The sequence below is a fragment of the Polypterus senegalus genome, chromosome 13, assembly GCF_016835505.1.
Source record: "Polypterus senegalus isolate Bchr_013 chromosome 13, ASM1683550v1, whole genome shotgun sequence".
NCBI lineage: Eukaryota > Metazoa > Chordata > Cladistia > Polypteriformes > Polypteridae > Polypterus > Polypterus senegalus.
The window spans coordinates 78,987,511-79,010,582 of NC_053166.1; the positions used below are offsets into that span (position 1 = coordinate 78,987,511).

The 23,072-nt window shown below is 39.0% G+C and overlaps 1 protein-coding gene across 3 annotated transcripts in view; it reads left to right on the forward strand.

Annotated features, from left to right (window-relative positions):
- The window catches only part of kcnd1 (potassium voltage-gated channel, Shal-related subfamily, member 1), a 275,333-nt gene that overhangs the window by 241,654 nt on the left and 10,607 nt on the right, over positions 1-23,072 (forward strand). For 2 of the 3 annotated variants that reach the window (XM_039775278.1, XM_039775280.1), the window contains 2 exons: positions 828-926; positions 21,746-21,984. In XM_039775278.1, the coding sequence (XP_039631212.1) occupies positions 828-926; positions 21,746-21,984 (338 nt within the window). The remainder of the gene's footprint in view (positions 1-827; positions 927-21,745; positions 21,985-23,072) is intronic. The other variant, XM_039775279.1, reaches the window with a different exon arrangement.

Genomic DNA, 23,072 nt, shown 5'->3' on the forward strand with positions numbered 1-23,072 from the left:
ATTTCTTTCCACTAGATGGCAGCACCATACTGTCCCAAATGTTATTTGGGGCACTGTACATGTGAACAAGACACGGCAAACTACTCGGGGTTAACCTTTTTTAAATATAATTCTGAGCTTGAAAGAAGTTCAGGGTTAATTCCAAGGTGTCTACTCTGTAGGATGTAAATATAGATGAAATTTCATTTAAAGAAATTTTTTAAAATGTTAACACAGGGTTGGCATGGGTGTACAGTATTTTCTAAATGTTATTTCATTGTTACAATTCCTCATTTTAATTTCAGATCCAGACACTGAGTGGAGTTCTATTTTCACCTCAAGTCTACATGAGTGTTGTTTCACTACCCTGTGATCCTCCCTGATCCAAATTTAGGAATCAGTCGGCTGGATGTTGGTGCACCCTCTGGATCAATTCCTTTTTTTCTTTTTGATGCTACCAAAGTAGCCTTTGCACCTTAAAATGTATATGGAAAAAGTGGGTTAAAAAAATAAAACAATTTGGAAGTGCATGAAATCAGCACTGGTAGAACCTCGTTTTAATGCTGCCTTACAGCTAGCACTGCCAGATATACTTTTTCCTCTTGTACTTTGTGTATTTAATGAATATTTTTTTTAATTATTATGACTTACAGAATATATAAATGACAAAATTTAATATATTCAGATTAAATTAAAATGAACCAGAGTAATTTGGAAAAGAAAGAAGGAAACACTTTGCATGACAAAATACTTCAATATTATGTAAGTTTGTTACCTGCTTACTGCTGTCTTAATCAAGTAAATCTGATAGCATCATTCTTATGCATTACTGTCCTATCGTCTTTTAGCAGGACCGACACAGTGGGAGCCAGGCTTTGTGTGTGAGGAACCGGTCATCCTTCGAACAGCAGCATCATCATCTTCTTCACTGTCTGGAGAAGACCACAGTGAGTCCAGTTTTACATTGTCTCAGATAATTACTGCAGCCTTGATTTTTTTTCCTCTGCTTTTCCATTACTGTATTAACTATACTTTAAGCAAAATAAAACAAAAATGTAATCAGGTGGTGATTATGGTATATGCCGATGTGTTTCCCCAAATTATATATGCTGCACTGGTGTTAGTTTCTGTAAAGATGACTAATAGTTTTGTGATGCTGAGGCTCCGATTTTCCACAGGGCCCTCCATAATTTTTGGGACAAAGAGACATTTTTCTTTGATTTACCCCACTGCTCCACAGTTTAAAATTACAAATCAAACAGTTCAAATGTAATTAAGGTGCATGTTGCATACATTTCGGTCAAATCATGTAGAAAATCACAAGACATTTTCTACATGGTCCCCCCATTTCAGGGCACCATAATGTCTGGGACAAAGAAATAGTGGGTATCTGAAAGCAGTTTTAATATTTTGTTGCATTTTGTACTTTGTTGAATATCCCTTGCCTACAGTAACTGCTTGAAGTCTGTAATTCATAAACATCATCAAATGTTAAATATCTTCTCTGGTGATGCTTATACACACCTCTAATGCAGCCAATCTTGAGCTCCTGCTTGTATCTAGGGCTTGTCACTTTTAGTTTTCTTTTCAGCGTATATAAGGCATGCTCAGTTGGATTTAAATCCGGTGACTGGCTTGGCCATTCAAAAATGTTCCTTTTTTTAGCTATGAAAAACTCCTGTATTGCCTTAGCAGTATGTTTGGGATTGTTATCTTGTTGTAGGATGAACGTACAATGAGATTGGAGGCCTTTACTGGAATTCAATCAGATGAGATGTTTCCATACACCTCAGAATTTATTGTTAACTGTTGTCCGAATTTACATCATCAATGAAGATAAGTGTGTCAGTACCTGTGGCAGCCATAGATGCCCTAGCCTTAATAACTCCCCACCACCATGTTTAACATGCTTGGGATCTTTCTTTTCATCTTCGCACTTTGCTCTTGTCATCACTCTGATACAGGTTCATCTTTGGCTAATATATCTGTAAAACCATTTTCCAGAATACTGCAGACTTTTTTAAGTACTCTTTTACAAATTATAATTAAGCCCTCCTGGTTTGTGGCTGACTTGTAGTTTGCATCTTGCAGTGTGGCCTCTGTACTTCTGTTCAGAAAGTCTTCTGTGGATAGTAGTCTGACACATGCACATCTGCCAAGGAAGACATTTTCTGATCTGTTCTGCCAGACAAGCATTTGGGGCTTTTTTTTACTATTTTGAGAATTTTTTTGTCATCAGTAGTGGATATCTTCCTTGTCCTACCAGTCCCTTTGCAATTACTGAGCTCACCAGTGCGTCTTTCCTTCTTAATGATATTGCAGACAGTTGATTTAGGTCATCCTAAGGTTTTACCAATGTCTGTAATGGTTTTATTTTTGTTTATCTGCCCCATAATGACTTCTTTAACTTTCATGTCCTCATGTTGAACAATGGCAACTACAGACTCCAAATGGTAGAAGCAAGCCTTGGTATCTTATGTCTGCACTAATGAAGCAAAGAAACACACCTGAGTAATCACAAACACCTGTGGTGCCAATTGTCTCAAACATTATGGTGCCCTAAAATGGGGGGACCTCATGTAGAAAACGTGTTGTCATTTCTACATGCTGTAACTGAGATGTATGCAAATACCCTTAAATGAAAGCCTGTAATGTACACTTTAATCTTGTCTGAATTGTCTGATTTCTAATTTTAAACTGTGGAGCAGAGCTGGTAAAAAAAGTATTTTTCCAAAACATTATGGAGGACACAGTATACTAATTTTCAGCTTGATACTCCATGTTAATGGTAAAAAAGGCAAATCTAAAATACATTTTTGCCAGTAGCCATTTTTTCAGGTCCAGTATGTGAAGCAATTCTCCTTTCACACTCTAACAGCAAGGGACAATCGTAATTGCCAATTGTTTTCAAAGCAATAAACCTGCAGAATGAAGATATTTAAAGACTGGGGAACCATTTTATACATCATATTATAACAAATAAGGGTGAATGATACTTAAAAGTAAATCAAATTTCAGGATTGACTTGCAGACCACACAAGATGATCCATCAAGGCCAGTCAACATACTGTATGTATTTTTTGGGTTTTGGACTGAAATTGCTAGAAGAATCCCTTTCATTTTGGATTTTTCTGTAGCTGTGCCTTTTCCAGATTTTATTTGCCTCATTAAACCTGTTATTTTCCATTCACTGTAATTGCCTTGTGAATACAACAGTACTTTTCTAGTATGCTTAAGGATCACACACATCAAATGCCTCTGGTTATTTATAGAAGTGCTTTAGTTCACTGCAAATGGCTTCATGCTAAGAAATTCTTTCTATTTTAGGTACTTTATGCTATTAGATCCTACTTATAGAAAAGTACAAATGCATTAGATACTAGACAAACTTGTTATTTGAAGCTGACTCAATTATGGACCTTTTCCTACTAAAAATATTCAGAAAAAAATGATGGTTACATCTTAATACTATAATAAGCTGAATTAATGCACATGTGTGGAAAGTAATTACACAAGTATATATTTGTACTGTTGTTTATAGTGCATGCTTTTGGGATATATTGGGGCTACAGAAGTAGACATATTTAAAAGCAGGTGTTAAAGTGTAATTAGAACATCTCTGCAATAACACAACAGTTACAAAAAGCAAGATTGAATTTAAAGGTCCTGGCATAGAATATTTACATTTATATTTCCATTTATTTGTGTAGGAGACACTTTTATACAAAGCAACTTACTGAAGTGGTCAACACAATCGAGTAGACAGGGCAACTGTTTGGGAACAAATGTTACAGGCCAGGGGCCTCATGTATAATGCCGTGCGTAGAACTCGCACTATAACATGGCGTAAGCACAAAAGCCGAAATGTGCTTACGAACAGAAAAATCCAGATGCAGGAATCTGTGCGTACTCCAACTTCCACGTTCTTCCTCTACATAAATCCCGATCAGCGTGAAAACTAACGCTCGTGCACGCGCATTTTGTAATGCCCCAAATCCTCCCAGAATTACGCCTATTTGAATATGCAAATCAATATAAATCACCCTTAAGCGCAGCCTTCTGTGAAAAGACAATGGGAAAAGCACGGGGAAAATATAAGAATTTCAGCGAATACCAAGTGGAGGCAAAGGAAAAACATACTATGTGTTCAAATAAACCGTGGTATAATCAACAAAATGAAGTTGATCGAGTGACATAGCGTGTTGGAGAAACTTGAAAGCTCACATTCACAAAATCGCACAGTGCGGAAATAAAAAGAAGTCACATATCAAAGTCGCCGTGAAAAGCCGAGTTGTAGCCCACTGTCTGAGTGTCATATGAAAGCTTATTAGGGTACAGAGAAAAAAGGCACATGGTGGGGAAAAAGCACGAAATGTCAACTTTAATCTCGACATTTCCACTTTAATCACGTAGTTTATTTTGTCATTAAAATAGAACATCATAAACTTCATCTTAAAATTGTTTAATTAACCAGTTTCTCAAATCACATCGTAATTAAAGTAGCACGTTAAATGCTTTGTTTTGTATTTGATCTTCTACTCGTATGTGATCTATGTGTGTGAATCACTACTTGCTTCTTAAACTGTCTCTCTTCCTCCAACTGGACACAGAGTCCATTACATTTGTGATATTACAGCTCTCTGAATAACTAAAATACTGAGATGTATACGTGATGTCATTTTCATGATGATAGGAGCTAAAGCACATAAACATGTGTTTCATGAGCCTCGTGCTCATGACAAGCATTTATCTTTTGTCGAAATTTGTCGCTGCGTTTTTAGCTGTGTTGTTATTTTCTCTTTCTGTTTTATATTCAATATATATTGGCGTGGCCGCCCCAAGAGTCCTTGCTTTTCTTTCCCCAAGTAACCGATCGCCACACACTCAGCTCTGTAATAGACGTTAAGCCATCTGTAAGCTTAACGCCGATTCTTCAAAACGTTTAAAGAACATTGAAATATCTTCGTAGTACATGTTTAATTATTCTATCCTTCACGACACTCCCAGTGAAGAATATATATTATTTAAATGAAGTTAAAGTTTTATGTGTATAATTTAACAAACATATTTTGCTTCATTTCACCTTAAAAATGATATCGTCATCATATGTAAATACGCGCTTTATAAAGTGGCCCAGGTTGTGAGATATTATAACTGTAGTGCAAGTTTACAGTGGGGTGATTGTACTTATAAGTACAAACCGTTCTACAAGGAGCAATTGATTGAATGCATTTAAAGTTTTTGGGATTAAACTGTTTCTGAACCGCGAGGTCCATACAGGAAAGGCTTTAAAACATTTTGCAGTGGCAGAGACAGCGTGTGCTTAATGCCGTATACCGATAATTCTCTTTCCGATCAGCTGCTGCTGTGATTCACACTCAGATACAGTGATATAAATACTCCGAGTCGTGCAGTGAGAGTAATATGGAAAAAGATGATCCGCTGTGGCAACTCCTAACGGGAGGAGCTGAAAGAAGAAGAAGAAGTAGAAGTGAGAGTAACAACGCTAAAGCAGTTATGGTATTTGGAATACTATGACTGTTCCCTGGACCATTATATTGTTACGAGTTAATTACAATCAGATGCATTACACTAATAAACAATATGCGGTAAGTTTCTGTGTATTTATAAAGCCGCGTCATGAAAATAATGAGTAATCACACAAGAACAGTAGCACTGCTTTGACGCTGGGTGCCGGCAGTTTGCAAAACCGAGCGGAGAACTTGCGTACGACAAGGCATGAGGTACCGTGGAAAAGTGCGTGGCTTTACGCCAAGTGAAGGTTTTATACATCGCGATTTGAACGTGGAAAAGTTCTTACGCAACATTTCTGTGCGTACGCACCGTTTATACATGAGGCCCCAGGTTACAAAATTGACAACCACAAGTGATGAGCTCAGAACATAAAACAAGCCAGTTACAATTCTTAGGTTACAAAATGTTACCTATTGCCAGTTAGACAGAAAATCACCAAATAAAAGAGTGTTCAAACATTTCTTAACAGTATAATTACCAATAGATAGGAAGAAGGCAGATTCACCAGCGTTTGTGTGTCAGCTTTTATCCGTCCAGATCAGAGAATTTCCAGTTCGATTTGTCTCAAAACACCTCTTACATTTACAGTTATTCCCAGTTTCAAATACAAACTAACAGTGTTAGACCCATGGGGGGGTAGTATGTATTGTGTTCATGACTGAGAGAATAAAAGTGAAAAAAAAAACCCTAACTTTTACAAGTACTGTAAATTTACATCAGCTGTTACAGACACAAATGAAATGTATGTTTTTATTGTATAATGTTAACAATAAGAGCAGCTTACTACTCAAAATGGTAAAATATACGAGGCATTGAGGATCTAACAAGTCTGCTGCACAACGGAAGGTGTTGCATTATCCTTGAACATTTTGTGAAAGTGTTTATTTGATCTTTGGACGTCAGGCTACACACATTACATAGTTTATGTCTACATTTTGTCATTTATTACTAAAATATGAAAAACATTTCGGTTTTAATGATGTGTTTACACAGATTATTATAGAAATGGAATTCACATGAGATGCATGTGTTCCAGATAACAATCTATTTCCATTTTAAAACTTCAGCACTTCACTCCCAGATAATCAAGGCAGGAACTGGGAGAACTTTGTGCCCATTCTGCTGATGGTTGGGGGTTGGACGAATTGCTTGCTGCTTGTCTTGATCGGCACATTTACAAGAGAAAAGACGCTGACAGAGATGTGTGAAGGGATTTAATGTGGGCCATATTTATGAGTTTTTTCGTAGGCTTTGGTAATTCTAGTGTAATTCCGTCCCACCGTAAATCGCTTCTTAAATATCTGCACACCTCTCCGCCAGCATCCTTTGTCCTCTAAATGTGCTGATAAAGAGAAGCTAGGAGCAGCCGGCTATTCCATTCCCCCACTAATTTAGAACGTGCACGAACTTCTCTCAGCTCATGCCTTGATTGAGTATCTGGGAGTGAAGTGGAGTTTTACAGTGGAAATAATAGATCGTTATTTGGAACACACGCATTTCATGTCTGTTCCGTTTCTACAGTAATCTGTGTAAACACATTGTTAAAACAAAAACGTTTTTTTTATATATTCTAGTAGTAGATGACAAAATGTAGACATAAACTATATAATGTATGAAGCCTGAAGTCCAAGAAACATTTTTGACAAAAGGTACAAATATAACACAATTGCGCTTTTATTCAAAAATAAAACTGCAGAAACAAAAAGCCGCCTTAACATGCGACATTGACAGCCGTTTATTGTAACTGCCTCCGTGGTGCAATCGAATCCGTTCCCGCCTGGGAATCAAAAGGTCGCAAGTTAGATCCTGCATCACTCCGCTTTGAGAAGTAAAATTATATTTGTCTTACTATTTTAGAATAAAAGCATACATTTGATTTTGGTCTGTAACAGCCGGTGCAATTTATGATCCTTGTAAAGGTTAGCTTTTTTTTTTTTATTCACTTTTCATCCTCTCAGTCGCGTTCAGAATCAACCCATACAACCCCATCTGACACGGCTGTTTTCACATAAAGACGCGCTATAGCTCTGCAGTGTACCATGATGCGCACTAAAGCCCCCACCCAAGGTTGCTGACACACAGACGCTGGCGAAGCTGCCTTCTTCGTATCTCACCGTCACTTGATTTTCTTTTTATTCTTTTATTTGATTTTCGTAGGCTCTGGTAATTCTAGTGTTAAACACAGTGAAGGAGTTTGCATTTCGAATGAAGGTGGGCAGCTCGTTCCACCAGCCAGGAACTACACATGAAGAGTCTTGAGGTAGTATAACCAGACACCATTCATTAGCAGCCCTGAATGGCTGAGAAGGGGCATAGGACCACACAGGTGTCTCCCCATATATAGGTGCTGACCCACTGACTACTCAGTAGGAAAGTGTTAAGGATTTGAACTTAATACATGCCACTTCAGGAAGTCAGTGTAGTAATCTGAAGAGAGAAATAATATGTGCTCACCTCGGCTGGTTGACTGCCAGATCTGCCACTGTATTTTGAATCATCTGCAGCTGCTTGGTGACACATGCTGGCGCGCCTACCAGCAGGGAGTTGCAGTAGGCCAGACATGACCAGACCAAAGCCTAACCCAGGAGTTGTGCTGCATATTCTGTCAGATATGGTCTGATCTTTCAGATAGTGTATCGAATGAGTCTGTAGGGCTGAGAGACCATTGCAACATGGTCCCTGAAAGACAGCTGGTCATTAATCACCACCCCAAGGTTGCATACCAACGTGGTGGGTGTCGGCATTAAAAAGTTAAGATAAACAGAGATGGGGTGCTGAATAGATAGACAAGCTGGGATAACAATGTGACCCGTGTTTGTCAGGTTGAGCTGGAGATGGTGTTCCTTCATCCAGGTTGCAGTATCAGTGAGGCATGCAGAGATTCTGGCTGATACTAGATGGTCCTCTGGAAGGAATGCCATGTATAGCTTTATATAAACAGCATAGTACTGATAAGAAAAACCATGGGACTTTGCAATAGGGCCTAGTGAGGAGGTGTACAGAATATATAGAATATAGCTAATCTTCAATTCTGTCTTTTTTTCCACTAGTGGTGAGCAGTTTAAATTTGTAGGGAACCACTTGTGGTGAAACCCAAACAAAATAACACTGATTTATGAACTGTCTATGCACCTAAGCGTGTTGTCAACCAAGTGTGCATTCGATTTCAAAAATCTTTCTGCATTCATCAATATTAACATGTTGGAATGGGAAGACAAATTGCCTGTATAGCTCCACATTTTACCTACACAAATTATTAATGTTGAGACAGCAGAATTGAATGTCAATTTGTGGCCTTATTTTAAAGAAATAGCTGAATGCAATAGCGTGGATTCTGGTAGAGGCAGAGATTCACCAAAATTTGAACTAACACACAATAGAATAAGCAAAACAATTTAAAATTGCCTAAAACTGTTAGTCAATTGTAAAGAAACACAGATAAAAAATACTGTATGCATTGTATGGTTTAAAAAAAACTTCAATCTTTTCATTAGGATTTTGTCACCATGAGCATGAAGTTCAGTTATGAATGAATGTGTTACACAAGGTGCTTATGACATGGTGAGAAAATACAACCTGATCAGCATCTGGGAGAACTATCAGAATTAGCATAGCATCAATTCATTTACATTCAAAATTGGCAGTGATGGCCCTGTGTTCTTCTGTAATCAGTTTCTTCGGTGATTTATACCAAAGCAGAATAGATGTGGTTACCGCAGATTCATATTGGTTTCTACTCAACATACTTTTTTTATGTGATGTAATAGCTAAGGTATAAGTCCAGTGACCCCAAAATTCTAAACAAGAAATGTGGTTATTCAAGATATAAATGACTCAGGTAGGACTTGATAACATGCAGGGGTTAGATACCAAACTTTAAAAAGGCTGCAGCTAAATTATGGGAACTGCATTGCACCATACTGGTGAAACCTTGTTCTTAAAGTTATATACTGTATAACAAACTGTATACTCTTTAACATTAGAAAATGGAATATCTTCATACTTATTGTGAATTTGCAGTCACAGCTAAAGGGATCTAAAGGAAGACACTGGAGCACATCCAGAGTTGGTTCCTTTGCCCAGTACTACCCTGTGTTCTTCTTCTTTCGGCTGCTCCCGTTAGGGGTTGCCACAGCGGATCATCTTCTTCCATATTTTTCTGTCCTCTGCATCTTGTTCTTTTACACCCATCACCTGCATGTCCTCTCTCACCACATACACAAAACTTCTCTTAGGCCTTCCTCTTTTCCTCTTCCCTGGCAGCTCTATCCTTAACAACAACAACATTTATTTATATAGCACATTTTCATACAGAAAATGTAGCTCAAAGTGCTTTACAAAATGAAGAATAGAAAAATAAAAGACACAGTAAAAAATAAAATAAATCAACATTAATTAACATAGAATAAGTATGGCCAGGGTGAACAGAAAAAAAAAAAACTCCAGAGAAAAAAATAAAATCTGCAGGGATTCCAGACCATGAGACCGCCCAGTCCCCTCTGGGCATTCTACCTAACATAAATGAAATAGTCCTCTTTGTATTTAGGGTTCTCACGGAAGGAATTGATGATGATGGTCACATAGACTTCTGGCTTTCTGTCCATCATTGTTGGAGCATCATGATGCTTTGAGTAAGTGGTGGTGGTGCAGGCCGCCACCATGAAGAAACCAGAAAAAGAAACAGAAGAGAGAGTAGGGGTCAGTACGGATTTTAGACCCACCATGAATAGTTATTATGATGAATTGAACATGCAGAGTACCAGGACTAAGTTAAAGTGAAGTTAGGAGAAGGCCATGTCAAAGTAATATGTTTTCAGCAGTGTTTTAAAGTGCTCTACTGTATTAGCCTGCCGAATTACTATAGGCAGTCTATTCCAGATTTTGGGTGCATAACAGCAGAAGGCCGCCTCACCACTTTTTTTAAGTTTAGCTTTTGGAATTCTAAGGAGACACTTAGCATCCTTCTCCCAATATACCCAGTATCTCTCCTCTGCACATGTAAAAACCAACGCAATCTCACCTCTCTGACTTTGTCTCCCAGCCTTCCAACCTGAGCTGACCCTCTAATGTACTCATTTCTAATCCTATCCATCCTCGTCACACCCAATGCAAATCTTAACATCTTTATCTCTGCCACCTCCAGCTCTGTCTCCTGGTTTCTGGTAAGTGCCACCGTCTCCAACCCATATAACATAGCTGGTCTCACTACTGTCCCGTAGACCTTCCCTTTCACTCTTGCTGATACCCGTCTGTCACAAATTACTCCTGACACTCTTCTCCACCCATTCCATCCTGCCTGCACTCTCTTTTTCACCTCTCTTCCACAATCCCCATTTCTCTGTACTGTTGATCTCAAGTATTTCAACTCATCCACCTTTGCCAACTCTACTCCTTGTATCCTCACCATTCCACTGACCTCCCCCTCATTTACACACATGTATTCTGTCTTGTTCCTACTGACCTTCATTCCTCTCCTCTCTAGAGCATATCTCCACCTCTCCAGGGTCTCCTCAACCTGCTCCCTATAATGTCATCAGCAAACATCTCGTCTGTCAATCTGTCCATCACCATTGCAAATAAAAAAGGGCTCAGAGCCGATCCCTGATGTAATCCCACCTCCAACTTGAATGCATCCATCACTCCTACCGCAGACCTCACCACTGTCACACTTCCCTCGTACATATCCTGTACAACTCTTACGTACTTCTCTGCCACTCCCAACTTCCTCATACAATATCACAGCTCCTCTCAAGGCACCCTGTCATATGCTTTCTCCAGGTCCATAAAGACGCAATGCAACTCCTTCTGGCCTTCTCTAAACTTCTTCATCAACATCCTCAGAGCAAACATTACATCTGTGGTGCTCTTTCTTGGCATGAAACCATACTGCTGCTCACTAATCATCACCTCACTTCTTAACCTAGCTTCCACTACTCTTTCCCATAACTTCATGCTGTGGCTCATCAATTTTATTCCCCTGTAGTTACTGCAGTCCTGCACATACCCCTTATTTTTAAATATCGGCATCAGTACACTTCTTCTCCACTCCTCAGGCATCCTCTCACTTTCCAAGATTCCATTAAACAATCAAACAACTTAATTAAACAAACTCCACTGCCATCTATCCTAAAAACCTCCATGCTGTCATAGGTATGTCATCTAGACCGACAGCCTTTCCATTTTTCATCCTCTTCAAAGCTGTCCTTACTTCCTCCTTGCTAATCCGTTGCACTTCCTGATTCACTATTATCCACATCATCCAACCTCTTCTCACTCTCATTCTTTTCATTCATCAGCCTCTCAAGGTACTCTTTCCATCTGCTCAACACATCTTTATCCTATTCACCCTAACCTGCTGCAGATCTTTCCCAGCTTGGTCCCTCTGTCTAACCAATCGGTACAAGTCCTTTTCTCCCTCCTTAGTGTCCAACCTCTCATACAACTCATCATATGCCTTTTCTTTAGCTTTCGCCAACTCTCTCTTTACCTTGATCCTTATCTCCTTGTACTCTTGTCTACTTTCTGCATCTCTCTGACTATCCCACTTGTTCTTTGACATCTTCTTCCTCTGTATACTCTCCTGTATTTCCTCACTCCACCACCAGTTTTCCTTTTCCTCCTTCCTCTTTCCAGATGTCACGCCAAGCACCCTTCTTGCTGCCACCCTTACTACATCTACTGTAGTTTCCCATCTGTCTGGTAACTCTTCACTGCCACCCAGTGCCTGTCTCACCTCCTCAAGCCGCAACCTTGCAGTCTTCCTTTTTCAACTTCCACCATTTGATCCTTGGCTCTGCCCTCACTCTCTTCCTCTTCTTGATCTCCAACGTCATCCTACAGACTGCCATCCTATGCTGCTTAACTACACTTTCCCCTGCCACCATTTTGCTGTCTTCAATCTCCTTCAGATCATCTTTTCTGCAAAGGATGTAATCTACCTGTGTGCATCTTTCTCCACTCTTGTACATAAACTTATATTCCTCCCTTTCTTAAAATACGTATTCACCACAGTCATATCCATCCTTTTGGCAAAATTCACTATCCTCTGACCTTCTTCATTCCTCTCCTTGACACCATACCTACCCATCACCTCCTCGTCTCCTCTGTTCCCTTCACCAACATGCCCACTGAAATCTTCTCCAATCACCACTTTCTGTCCCTTGGGTACACTGTTCATCACTTCATCCAACTCACTCCAAAAATCTTCTTTCTCACCCATTGCACACCCAACTTGCGGTGCATATGCACTAACAGCATTCATCATCACACCTCCAATTTCCAGCTTCATAATCATTACTCTGCCTGACACTCTTTTCACCTCCAAAACACTCTTGACATACTGTTCCTTCAGAATAACTCCTTCCCCATTTCTCCTCCCATTCACTACCATGATAGAACAATTTGAATCCACCTCCAATCCACCTGGCCTTACTCCCCTTCCATTTAGTCTCTTGCACACACAATATATCAACATTCCTTCTCTCCATCATATCTGCTAACTGTCTCCCCTTACCAGTCATACTGCCAACATTCAAAGTTCCTACCCTCAGTTCCACTCTCTTTAGTTTCCTCCTCTCCTCCTGCCTCCGGACACGTCTCCCCCCTCTTCTTCTCCTTCTTCTTCTTCAGCCAACAGTAGCCAATTTCCGGCAGTACCCTGTTGACAAACAGTACTGGTGGCGGTCGTTGTTAACCTGGAGCTCGACCGATCCGGTATGGAAATTTGTATTGTATTGTTTGTATTGTTGTACGCATATTGATTTGGCAAAATGCCCTTCCTGACATTATCCTCCCCATTTATCCAGGTTTGGGACCGGCACGAAAAAACACACTGGTTTGTGTATCCCCTGTGGCTGGGTTCAGTAGCCCCCTGTGTTAAGGGTAATAACTTCTTCCCATAGGCATGGGAATGAAGTTAATGAGGTTGCCCCGGCAGTTACATCCCAGACACAGTACCCAATGCTTGTAAATGGTATAAGGAGAAGTACAAATTAGTCAAAAGTGAAATACACTCACTGTTAAATTGTATTGATTAAGTGCAGAAAGTTACTTATTTAGATAGTTTGCTGAAAGAATATATTGTGGTCAACAGAGTACATCACACTCTACAAACCCCAGACACAAGTGACCAAAGCACAGGCATCATTATTGATTATTTTATTTAAAACAAAGTACCTTTGTTAGAACTGGAAATCCATTTAAAATGATGCCCTTTTCACACAAACCAGCAAGCACAATTCTTCTACTTCTGTTTTCATTCTCAGCCTCCCTGGATGAGCTTTGCCCTCCTCCACTCCCAACCCTGGCTCACCTGACTGAGGTGGAGGGCTCCATCATGTCAATATCATGGCCATGAAGCATTTATGGGTCATGGGGAACCTCCACTCCTTCTAACAGTTCCCTCCTGCAGCAACCAAGGAGTCCAACAAGACTCCCTCCAGAACAACAGCTCCCATGCAGCTCTCCAAATGTCCAAACAGGAGCTATGCTAGAGGGATGCTGCCACCCAGTGTACTGAATGAACTCATGGCCCCTAAGAGGCCGGCTCTTTACATCCTTTCATTATACAGGATAAGGAAGCACCATGTACCCCAGTTGAGATGCCAGTCCATCTACATTATCTATCACAATACAGTAAGTTTGAATTACAGCCAATTACAAGTCTCAGTTGGATGGAATCAAAGCGTGAAAGAGTATACCAGATGTGAAACAGGTTAGATAATGTACGCATGGAGTAACATTCACATGCTTAGGTAACTGATTTGAAATCTGGAGCATGTCACATTTTTAATTGCTTCAAGGAGAGTATTTGTTTTATTAAATATTTTCATAACAATGAGACATATTCAAATAACAGAATGAAATTACATGAGTTAGTAAGCTTCATTAAATATCTGCTTTTTAACACCACTTCACAATGACATGCAGTTGTTAACGGAGCCCAGATGGGCTTGTGGCAGCTCAAGAGCTTTATTAGACAGCAGAGTGATGTAAAAATGGCATTGATTGATGTGATATTATTAGTTGTTTATTGTGCAGGGTCCATGACTAATTGTTGTTAAAATTTAAACATGGAGTTTTCGAAAGAACTATCTGAAGATATCTATTTAAGCATCAAGGTAAAACTGTTGACTGCTTTGAACCAAGATGGAAAGCAATTCTGCCATTTTGATGATATATTACAGTGTCAGAGAAATATTGAATCATTTGTAGCAGGGAGAGTGATGATGGAGGATGAGTCCAGAAATAGTTAGGTACCAGCCAGGCACAATCCTGTTTAATTTGAACATAAAAAATATAAAACAAAAACACCTGCTCAATGGTGTTACAATGATTGGCTAGTTGCTTTCAAAGTGACTCTGGTGATGTTCTCAAAGACTTCTAAATGAGATGGCAGCTCTACCTTTTATACTGGATAGAACAGAAGGGGCACAACTTCTTTGGCTGTGTTGCCCTCAAGGGGTAGTTTCTTGCGGCTGTGAGAGAAAAAGGAGACCAGACTTTTAGTGACATCACCACCTCTCATCCCAGGGTGGTGCCTTATACCTTAGGTAAACCCAGAAGGTGATCCCCTGGTGTGCGTGTGTGACACATAACATTATAATGTGCAGGTAATGCTGATATGAGGTTGCTTTAGTGTAAAGTAAATTTGTTCACATCTATCTATCTATCTATCTATCTATCTATCTATCTATCTATCTATCTATCTATCTATCTATCTATCTATCTATCGATTTCTAGTATTGGGGATCCATTATAACATGAAGAGCAGCTACAAACGTAGTCAAAGAGGAGTATATAGAAAATACTAGCAAAATACCCGCGCTTCGCAGTGGCGAAGTACTGCATTAAAATTTTTATTAAGAAGAAAATTTTACCTTTTTAAACTGAGGGAAAATATGCCAATAATTATTTGTTAAGGATCTCTTTGTATACCATGTTGTCAGTTCGGCCCTCCGGTTGTAACATGACCAAGCTGTGCGCTGAGCTTACTCTTGAGCATGCAACTTACAGTTGGCCATGTGAACAGTAATCTTGTCTCAAATCTCACAGCTTGGATTGCTGCTGTCATAATCGGTTTGAGTTTCATGGTTTGTTTCAATTATGACAGTATTTGCAGGATTTGTTGTATTGAAGTGACATTCAGCATCTGTCAAGCGTTGTAAGCACACAACCGGTTTCAGCGATAAAATCACATCTAGCTTTTGAGAGTTTAAACATTCATAAACATCAAAGTGTCCACTACTGAAATCGTCACCTGTGAATCTAAGATGTTTAGGAGGCATTGGCGGTTGTCGAAAGGTGTAAAATATTTGGCCATTTAGGTACACTTGAAAGCGACAACCGAACAATTCAGCGGCAGCCATCAACTCACATGCAGAACCATAGGTGAAGGGCTTAAGCATTTCACTCTTATAATGCCTGTGTAGTATAATTATCTCCTGTACCATCATCCATCCACACATTGAACCTGTCCCAGTCATTCAATACATAAGACACAATGTTCCTCTGGATATCAAGAGTGAGCCTGATATGGCCGTGCAATATGTAACAAAGAGAATGGAAAAGGTAGGTGGTATCTTCGGGTATGGAAACCACTCGGTAAGTGATAGTTCTTTGATCGACAGTGATCATCTCGATTGACATGGTAATGGGGGTTGGAATGATAAAGGAAATGGGTACCTGAGCAATGTAAAGTAAGTGTAAAATACCTATACAATAATTATAATTGTAATAAACAAACAATAAAACAGCGGAAAAGCCGTGGATTAAATAAAAAGGCTGTAGTTATCAGTAGGGAAACGTGAATCCCGTGGCGAAGGAAAGAAGGGAATGTAGAGACTGGAGCGACGGACGGCCTTATATAGGCAGGCAGCCAACAACGTGGGAGGCGTTGGGATGGGAGACCCAACACCGCCTCACACGGTGACCGAGCTGCAGGCTATGGACGTATATATGTACGTAAGTAGGATTCAGTTAGCGTAGGGAACCGTGTACCAAATTTCTTGAAGATGGGCCCATAAGTACCAAAGACTGTTGAAAAGTTCAATATGGCAGTGGCATCATACCACCAAAATAAGTACGTACATTGGTTTCGGTTAGTGCAGGGAAGCCACCTACCAAATTTTGAGAAGATGGGGCCATAAATAAGAAAGTTCAACATGGCAGACGTTGTTGACCGTTATGACCATTACGCGTAGAATTTCTAAATGAAACCTGCTTAACCTTTGTAAGTAAGCTGTAAGGAACAAGCCAGCCAAATTTCAGCCTTCTACTTACACGGGAAGTTTGAAAATTGGTGACGTTTGAAAGTTCAATATGGAGGCCGACAGTGGCGTCATACCATCAAAATAAGTAAGTACATCGGTTTCAGTTAGCGCAGGGAAGCCGCCTACCAAATTTCGTGAAGATGGGGCCATAAATAAGAAAGTTCAACATGGCGGACGTTGTCGACCGTTATCGACCGTTATGACCATTACGTGTAGAATTTCAAAATTAAACCTGCTTAACTTTTGTAAGTAAGCTGTACGGAATAAGTCTGCCAAATTTCAGCTTTCTACCTACATGTGAAGTTGGAGAATTAGTGATGAGTCAGTCAGTCAGTGAGTCAGTCAGTCAGTCAGTCAGTGAGGGTTTTGCCTTTTATTATTATAGATACAAGTTGAAGTGACCTCTCTCTTTAGGTATATGTGACACAGTAAACTAATCTGTAATTGAAGTCAAACAAAATGTTTCTCTATTTTAAGAAAGGTTTTAAAATTCACCAATGCTTATTAATGGGAGATCTTGAAATTTCAATTAACAACTAAAGAAACTGAACAACTAATTTATAAATCCAGACATCATTACTATGAACATGGAGAGAAAGCTAATAAGCTTTTAGCTCAACAAATTCACAAGCAAGAAGTGCACAACACAATCTCAGTGATCACAAACGCGAACGGAGATAAAATCGTCGAGCACAAAAATATAATGCACACTTTAAAGAAGTTTAAAGAAGACAATACACAATCTAATGCATTTCTAGATACATTACAGATAGATACCACAAATAGACACTTTTATTGCGGAGGAACTTGATAAACCTCTGGCGTTATCAGAATTACTAGATGCTATAAAGTCACTCCAAGGCGGGAAAGCAGCAGGCCCTGATGGCTACCCTGCAAAATTTTACAAGAAATTCTGCGCTCAGCTAGCTCCCCTCCTACTTTACAGAAGCCAGAGATAACCAATCTCTTCCTCTAACCTTTCGCCAAGCACTAATCACTGTTTTCCAAAACAAAATAAGGACTTATTACAATGTGCATCATACAGACCAATTTCACTTCTGAATAACGACGTTAAAATACTCTCTAAAATCATAGCTAGAAGGATGGAGAAAGTGCTCCCCTCGGTAATATCACAAGACCAAACTGGATTTATTAGGGGCCAACACTTATCTTCAAATCTTCGACGCCTGTTTAATGTAATATACTCACCAACTAAATCAAACACCCCAGAAATATTATTATCATTGGATGCAGAAAAAGCATTCAATGATTGAATGGAAATACCTTTTTACTACATTGGAGAAGTTTGGGTTTGGCCCGAACATTTGTGCATGGACTAAATTACTGTATACTAACCCAGAAGCTTCAGTTTGCATCAACAATGTTTGCTCAGACTACTTTAAACTAGAACGTGGTACTAGACAAGGATGCCCCTTGTCACTGCTGCTGTTTGCGATTGCCATTGAACCACTGACAATACATTGTCGAAATACTGATCAGATAAAGGGGATTAGCAGAGAAGGACTGGAACAGAAAATTTCATTATATGCAGATGATATGGTACTGTATATATCGGACCCAGAAAATTCTGTGTTTGCAGTCTTAGCAGCACTTACAGAATTTCAAAAGATCTCTGGTCTCAGAATTAATCTGAATAAAAGTGTACTCTTTCCAGTGAATTCTCAAGCATATAATATTAGATTAGATACCCTACCTTTTATCATTGCAGAACAGTTTAAATACCTCGGGGTAAACATCACAAGTAAACATAAAGCTCTATATCAACAAAATTTCGCCGTCTGCATGGAAAAAATTAAACAACCCTTCATCTTACACTAGCTGGAAAAATTAACACTGTTAAGATGAATATTCTTCCTAAGCTACTTTTTTATTTCAAAACATCCAATATACATTAATAAATCATTCTTTAAGCAATTAGATTCAACAATAACCTCATTTATTTGGAATTCAAAACATCCACGCATCAAAAGAGCGACCCTACAAAGACAAAAGGCAGAAGATGGCATGGCTCTACCTAACTTCCAGTTTTATTACTGGGCAGCAAATATACAGGCGATAAGAACCTGGACACAAATAGAAGAACATACACAGGCTTGGTACCAATACAAGTAAAATCCTGCAGTACTTCTTTATATTCCCTGCTCTGCGCTCCAATAAACACACGTTATGGGCAATATACAAATAACCCAATTGTGCTCCACTCACTTAGAATCTGGAACCAATGTAGAAAGCATTTTAAGACGGAGAAGCTTCTATCTGTGGCACCCTGCAAGAGAACCACCTCTTTCAACCTTCACAAACATATGCAGTTTTAATATCTGGAAAAATTTGGAATTAACTTGCTTAGAGATCTTTATATAGACAACGTCTTTGCATCCTATGAACAATTACATTCCAAATTTAACATTCCAGCTACACATTTCTTTCACTATCTTCAAATCAGGAACTTTGTTAAACAGAACCTTCCAGATTTTCCTCATCTTGCACCCTCATCCATGCTGGAAAAAATATTGCTCAATCTCAAGGACTTAGACTCCAACTCTACAATATAGAAAATCAATATCCCTCCCTTTCAAAAATCCAAGAGGACACTGGGAAAAAGATTTCTCAATTAATATATCAGAAAAGGAGTGGAAAGTAGCAATGCAGAGAATTCACTCGAGCTCCATATGCACAAAGCATACAATTATACAACTCAAAATTATATATCGAGCACATCTGTCTCGACTAAAACTCTCAAAATGTTTCCAGGGCATGATCCAACCTGTGAACGTTGCAACCAAGTCCCAGCCTCACTGGGTCACATGTTCTGGGCCTGCACCAAATTAACATTATTCTGGACAAAAATTTTAATTACCTTTCAGACAGCCTTGGACTCACATTCCCTCCTAACCCATTAACAGCTGTGTTTGGGGTTCTTCCAGAGGGGCTTAATGTGGAGAAAGACAAATAAATTGTGATTTCATTCACTACACTTTTGCACGCAGACTTATTCTGATAAACTGGAAGAACCCAAACTCTCCTCTTTTAAGTCAATGGGAAACCGATGTGTTATACTATTTGAAATTGGAAAAAATCAAATACTCAGTTAGAGGATCCGTACAGACTTTTTCAAAACATGGCAGGATCTAATCAGTAATATTTTAAAATAAGCTCATAAAGCACAGAGAATTTATTAATTTAGGTATGTTTACAAGCCTTAAATTTCACGCCGTTTGGCTTGCTCTCTCTCTCTCTCAGGGGTGGGGATCGACCTGTTCTTAACTTAATTTTTCTTTTGTAAAAATTTGATTGCTTTGTATGGATTGCAATAAAATAAATAAAAAGGAAAAAAAATTCAATTATTATTTGAGAATACAGTATCTCAGAGAACATTTAACATTCCCAACAAATAACCTTAAAGAATAAGTGTAGAAATGTAAACAAAATTGCTCTACTGGACGCTGAGTTGTTTTATGCGGACAGACAGACAAGGCTATCGCAGCAGGTGCTTTTTGTATTGTATTAGAACACACCTAAAAGTGGCTACTGGTTAATAACGTACTTCAAAAAATGTTTTACAAATAACTTAATGAGTGTGTGCATCTATTATTAAATCACCAGTAACGGCACCATAATTTGCAGTGAATACACTTGACTTGAGCATTCATAGTTTTCATACTCTTTCTCTGTACATTTAGCATTCATTTGCTCAGAGGTTGATGTGCTTGCTGCTTCCTAAGTAGCTCTTCTTTTCTGCACCCTAGCGACCTGCTTCTTCTCTTCTTTAATCAGCATCTTTTCACATTAAAACAGATTAAGTCAGTGTTTGTGTTATAATTACTTAAATTTTTCGCTTAAGCTGGCACTTAAGTCTTAAATCTGCCTCAAGAATGATTTAAGATATGAAGAGTTAGGAGAAGTGATGGCGAAGGTGGTAGGGATGAGAATGGTGCCAGAGAGTTGATACTAAAGTACAATAAAATAAACTAAAAAGAGGAATAACCTTGGAGGTCAATCATCATCCTGAAAGCGGATATTAGACTTCACATAGTATATGTGTACCAAATTTCAGGTCAAACAGTTTGTGAACTACAGTTGATTTAAAATCCTGGACAGACAAACAAACAGCCACAGTAGTGTATTATATCTAAAGATTATAGAGTCATATGGGTCCAAACCTATTCCAGTGGTCTCATGCATATGGCAGAAATGTGCCTTGACACAAACAATAATGAAATAGATCACAATGTCAGAAGCATTTAGACACCTTTACTGAAGCCAGTGATGGACAGAGCATCAGCACGTTATATAATTTGGGCCAAATGTCAGAACATCTTTGCCCATTCAGAGCAATGTCACCTTAAATATAATCTTTAATTTTTATCCTTGGTTTATTTTTCCATGATAATGCTGGTGGCTATGCACTGCTTTTCGCTTATATAATGCTTCAAAATGTTCCCACTATGTGGACATGCTTAAAGTTGTAGCTAACAGTAACACATGCTCGCTATTAATAACAACATGTAGTGATGTTGTAGATTTAGTTTATGCCAGAAAAAGTCCAGTTATCCAGAAAATAACCCTGCTTCTCTAGTGCCTCATCCAACCAGAGTGCACACCCCTGCCTTGCCAGCCCAGTGTATAGAGACAATGCTTATGTCAAACTACAGATCTGAATTCCTATGAATTTGCTTACCTCGACTGTTCTGACATGTCAAATGCTGTTTACCTTGATGATCTGTGAACTAACAGTAGCAACAAGCTATACATTTAAGACCTGGAGCTAACTTTGACCCAGTAAGTTAATGGATACCCAATGTGTTTATAGTTATTAAATGATTGTTTATTTACTTTTGTAGTAGATTCATGTAACATCCAACAGATGGTAGCTAATTAAAAAGTGGAATTTTAAAATGCAGTAGTGCCAACACAGACTTCTGTATCTTCTTTTTCCACAGAACCATGAATTCACAGATGAGCACACTTACAGCGAGGTATGCATGGCTGAGTCAGTAGGATATCGGACAAGCCGCAGCACCTCCATCTCCAGCCATCAAGGGCTATCAACATCCTGTTGTCCACGCAGAGCTAAGAGGAGAGCCATCCGTCTTGCCAATTCAACAGTATCTGTTAGTCGGGGAAGTGTACAGGAGCTCGACACACTTCATATACAAAAGAGCTCCATTGTTCCACAAAGGTAAGCACCTTCATTTCTGCTGTTCTAATCTATATATCAATATTACTGAACTGTACTAGGTCACACTGCACCTGGCCCCTATTCCTCATGCAGGTGGTGGACCCAGAGGAGGACAGTCCCATGTTGCGATATCAAGCTTGGATTATATTTCCAAAAGGGCCTTGGAATGCCTTGAGATCCCACAGTATAAGTTGGCAAATGTAGCTGTGGAAAGGGACCTATGGGCCTCAATGCTATTGTTGCCCCTTCGACCTGGTTTCAGATAAGCGGTGGGAATAAATGAATTAATAAATTGTATAGTATACATTATCATAAAACAGGAAAATACAATATTTACTAAATGAAATGTGCATGAAGAAAGGTCTGCAAATGTTAAGTGTGGTTTCGAATGTTTGAATTGATCCCTTACAATGAATTTCATGCACGACGTACAAAGACAAAACAATGGGGCTTGCATGTTCAAAAGGCAAACATCTTATCAGCAGTCCCCTTGCTGTTTACAGAGGTCATGATGGAGCCAAAATGGCTTTTTAGAGTTAAAGAATTTGTCTAATTCCACATGCTGGAGGCACATGGAACTAATCAAGGTCAAAGTGTGCCTGGCTGAGGCAGTGATTCTTTACAAAAATAAAAAAAAAATACAAGAAGGAAAGGTAATGAAGAAGAAAATGGGTTTTAAGTATCTGTAGGTGGCTGAGTAAGAACTAAAGACTAAGAAGATTCTAGTGCTGCTTTAGAGTTGTGGCTATGAAATTAGTAAAGAATTGTTACCTTGACTTCAAATTACAGTATGCTACTCTGTGATGTCCGTATGACTTGTCAGATGTTTCTGAAAATCCATCCCCAGCCTTCAAAACTCTTCTTACTTTAAAAAGCACTGTATATTCCCTCAGTTTTGATTCATTTCCCAATTAACAAGATTTTAGATCATAAAGATACATCTGCTTTCTTTTACCTTTGTTCTCCTCTTTGTGAAAAAAATCAGATTTCTTAGAAAAGCCAGTCAGATTGTAATTTATCCATGATGAACAAGTACAGCATGCTGAAGGCACTGACAGTGTTTTTGCTAAATGAGATTAGCAAGCTGT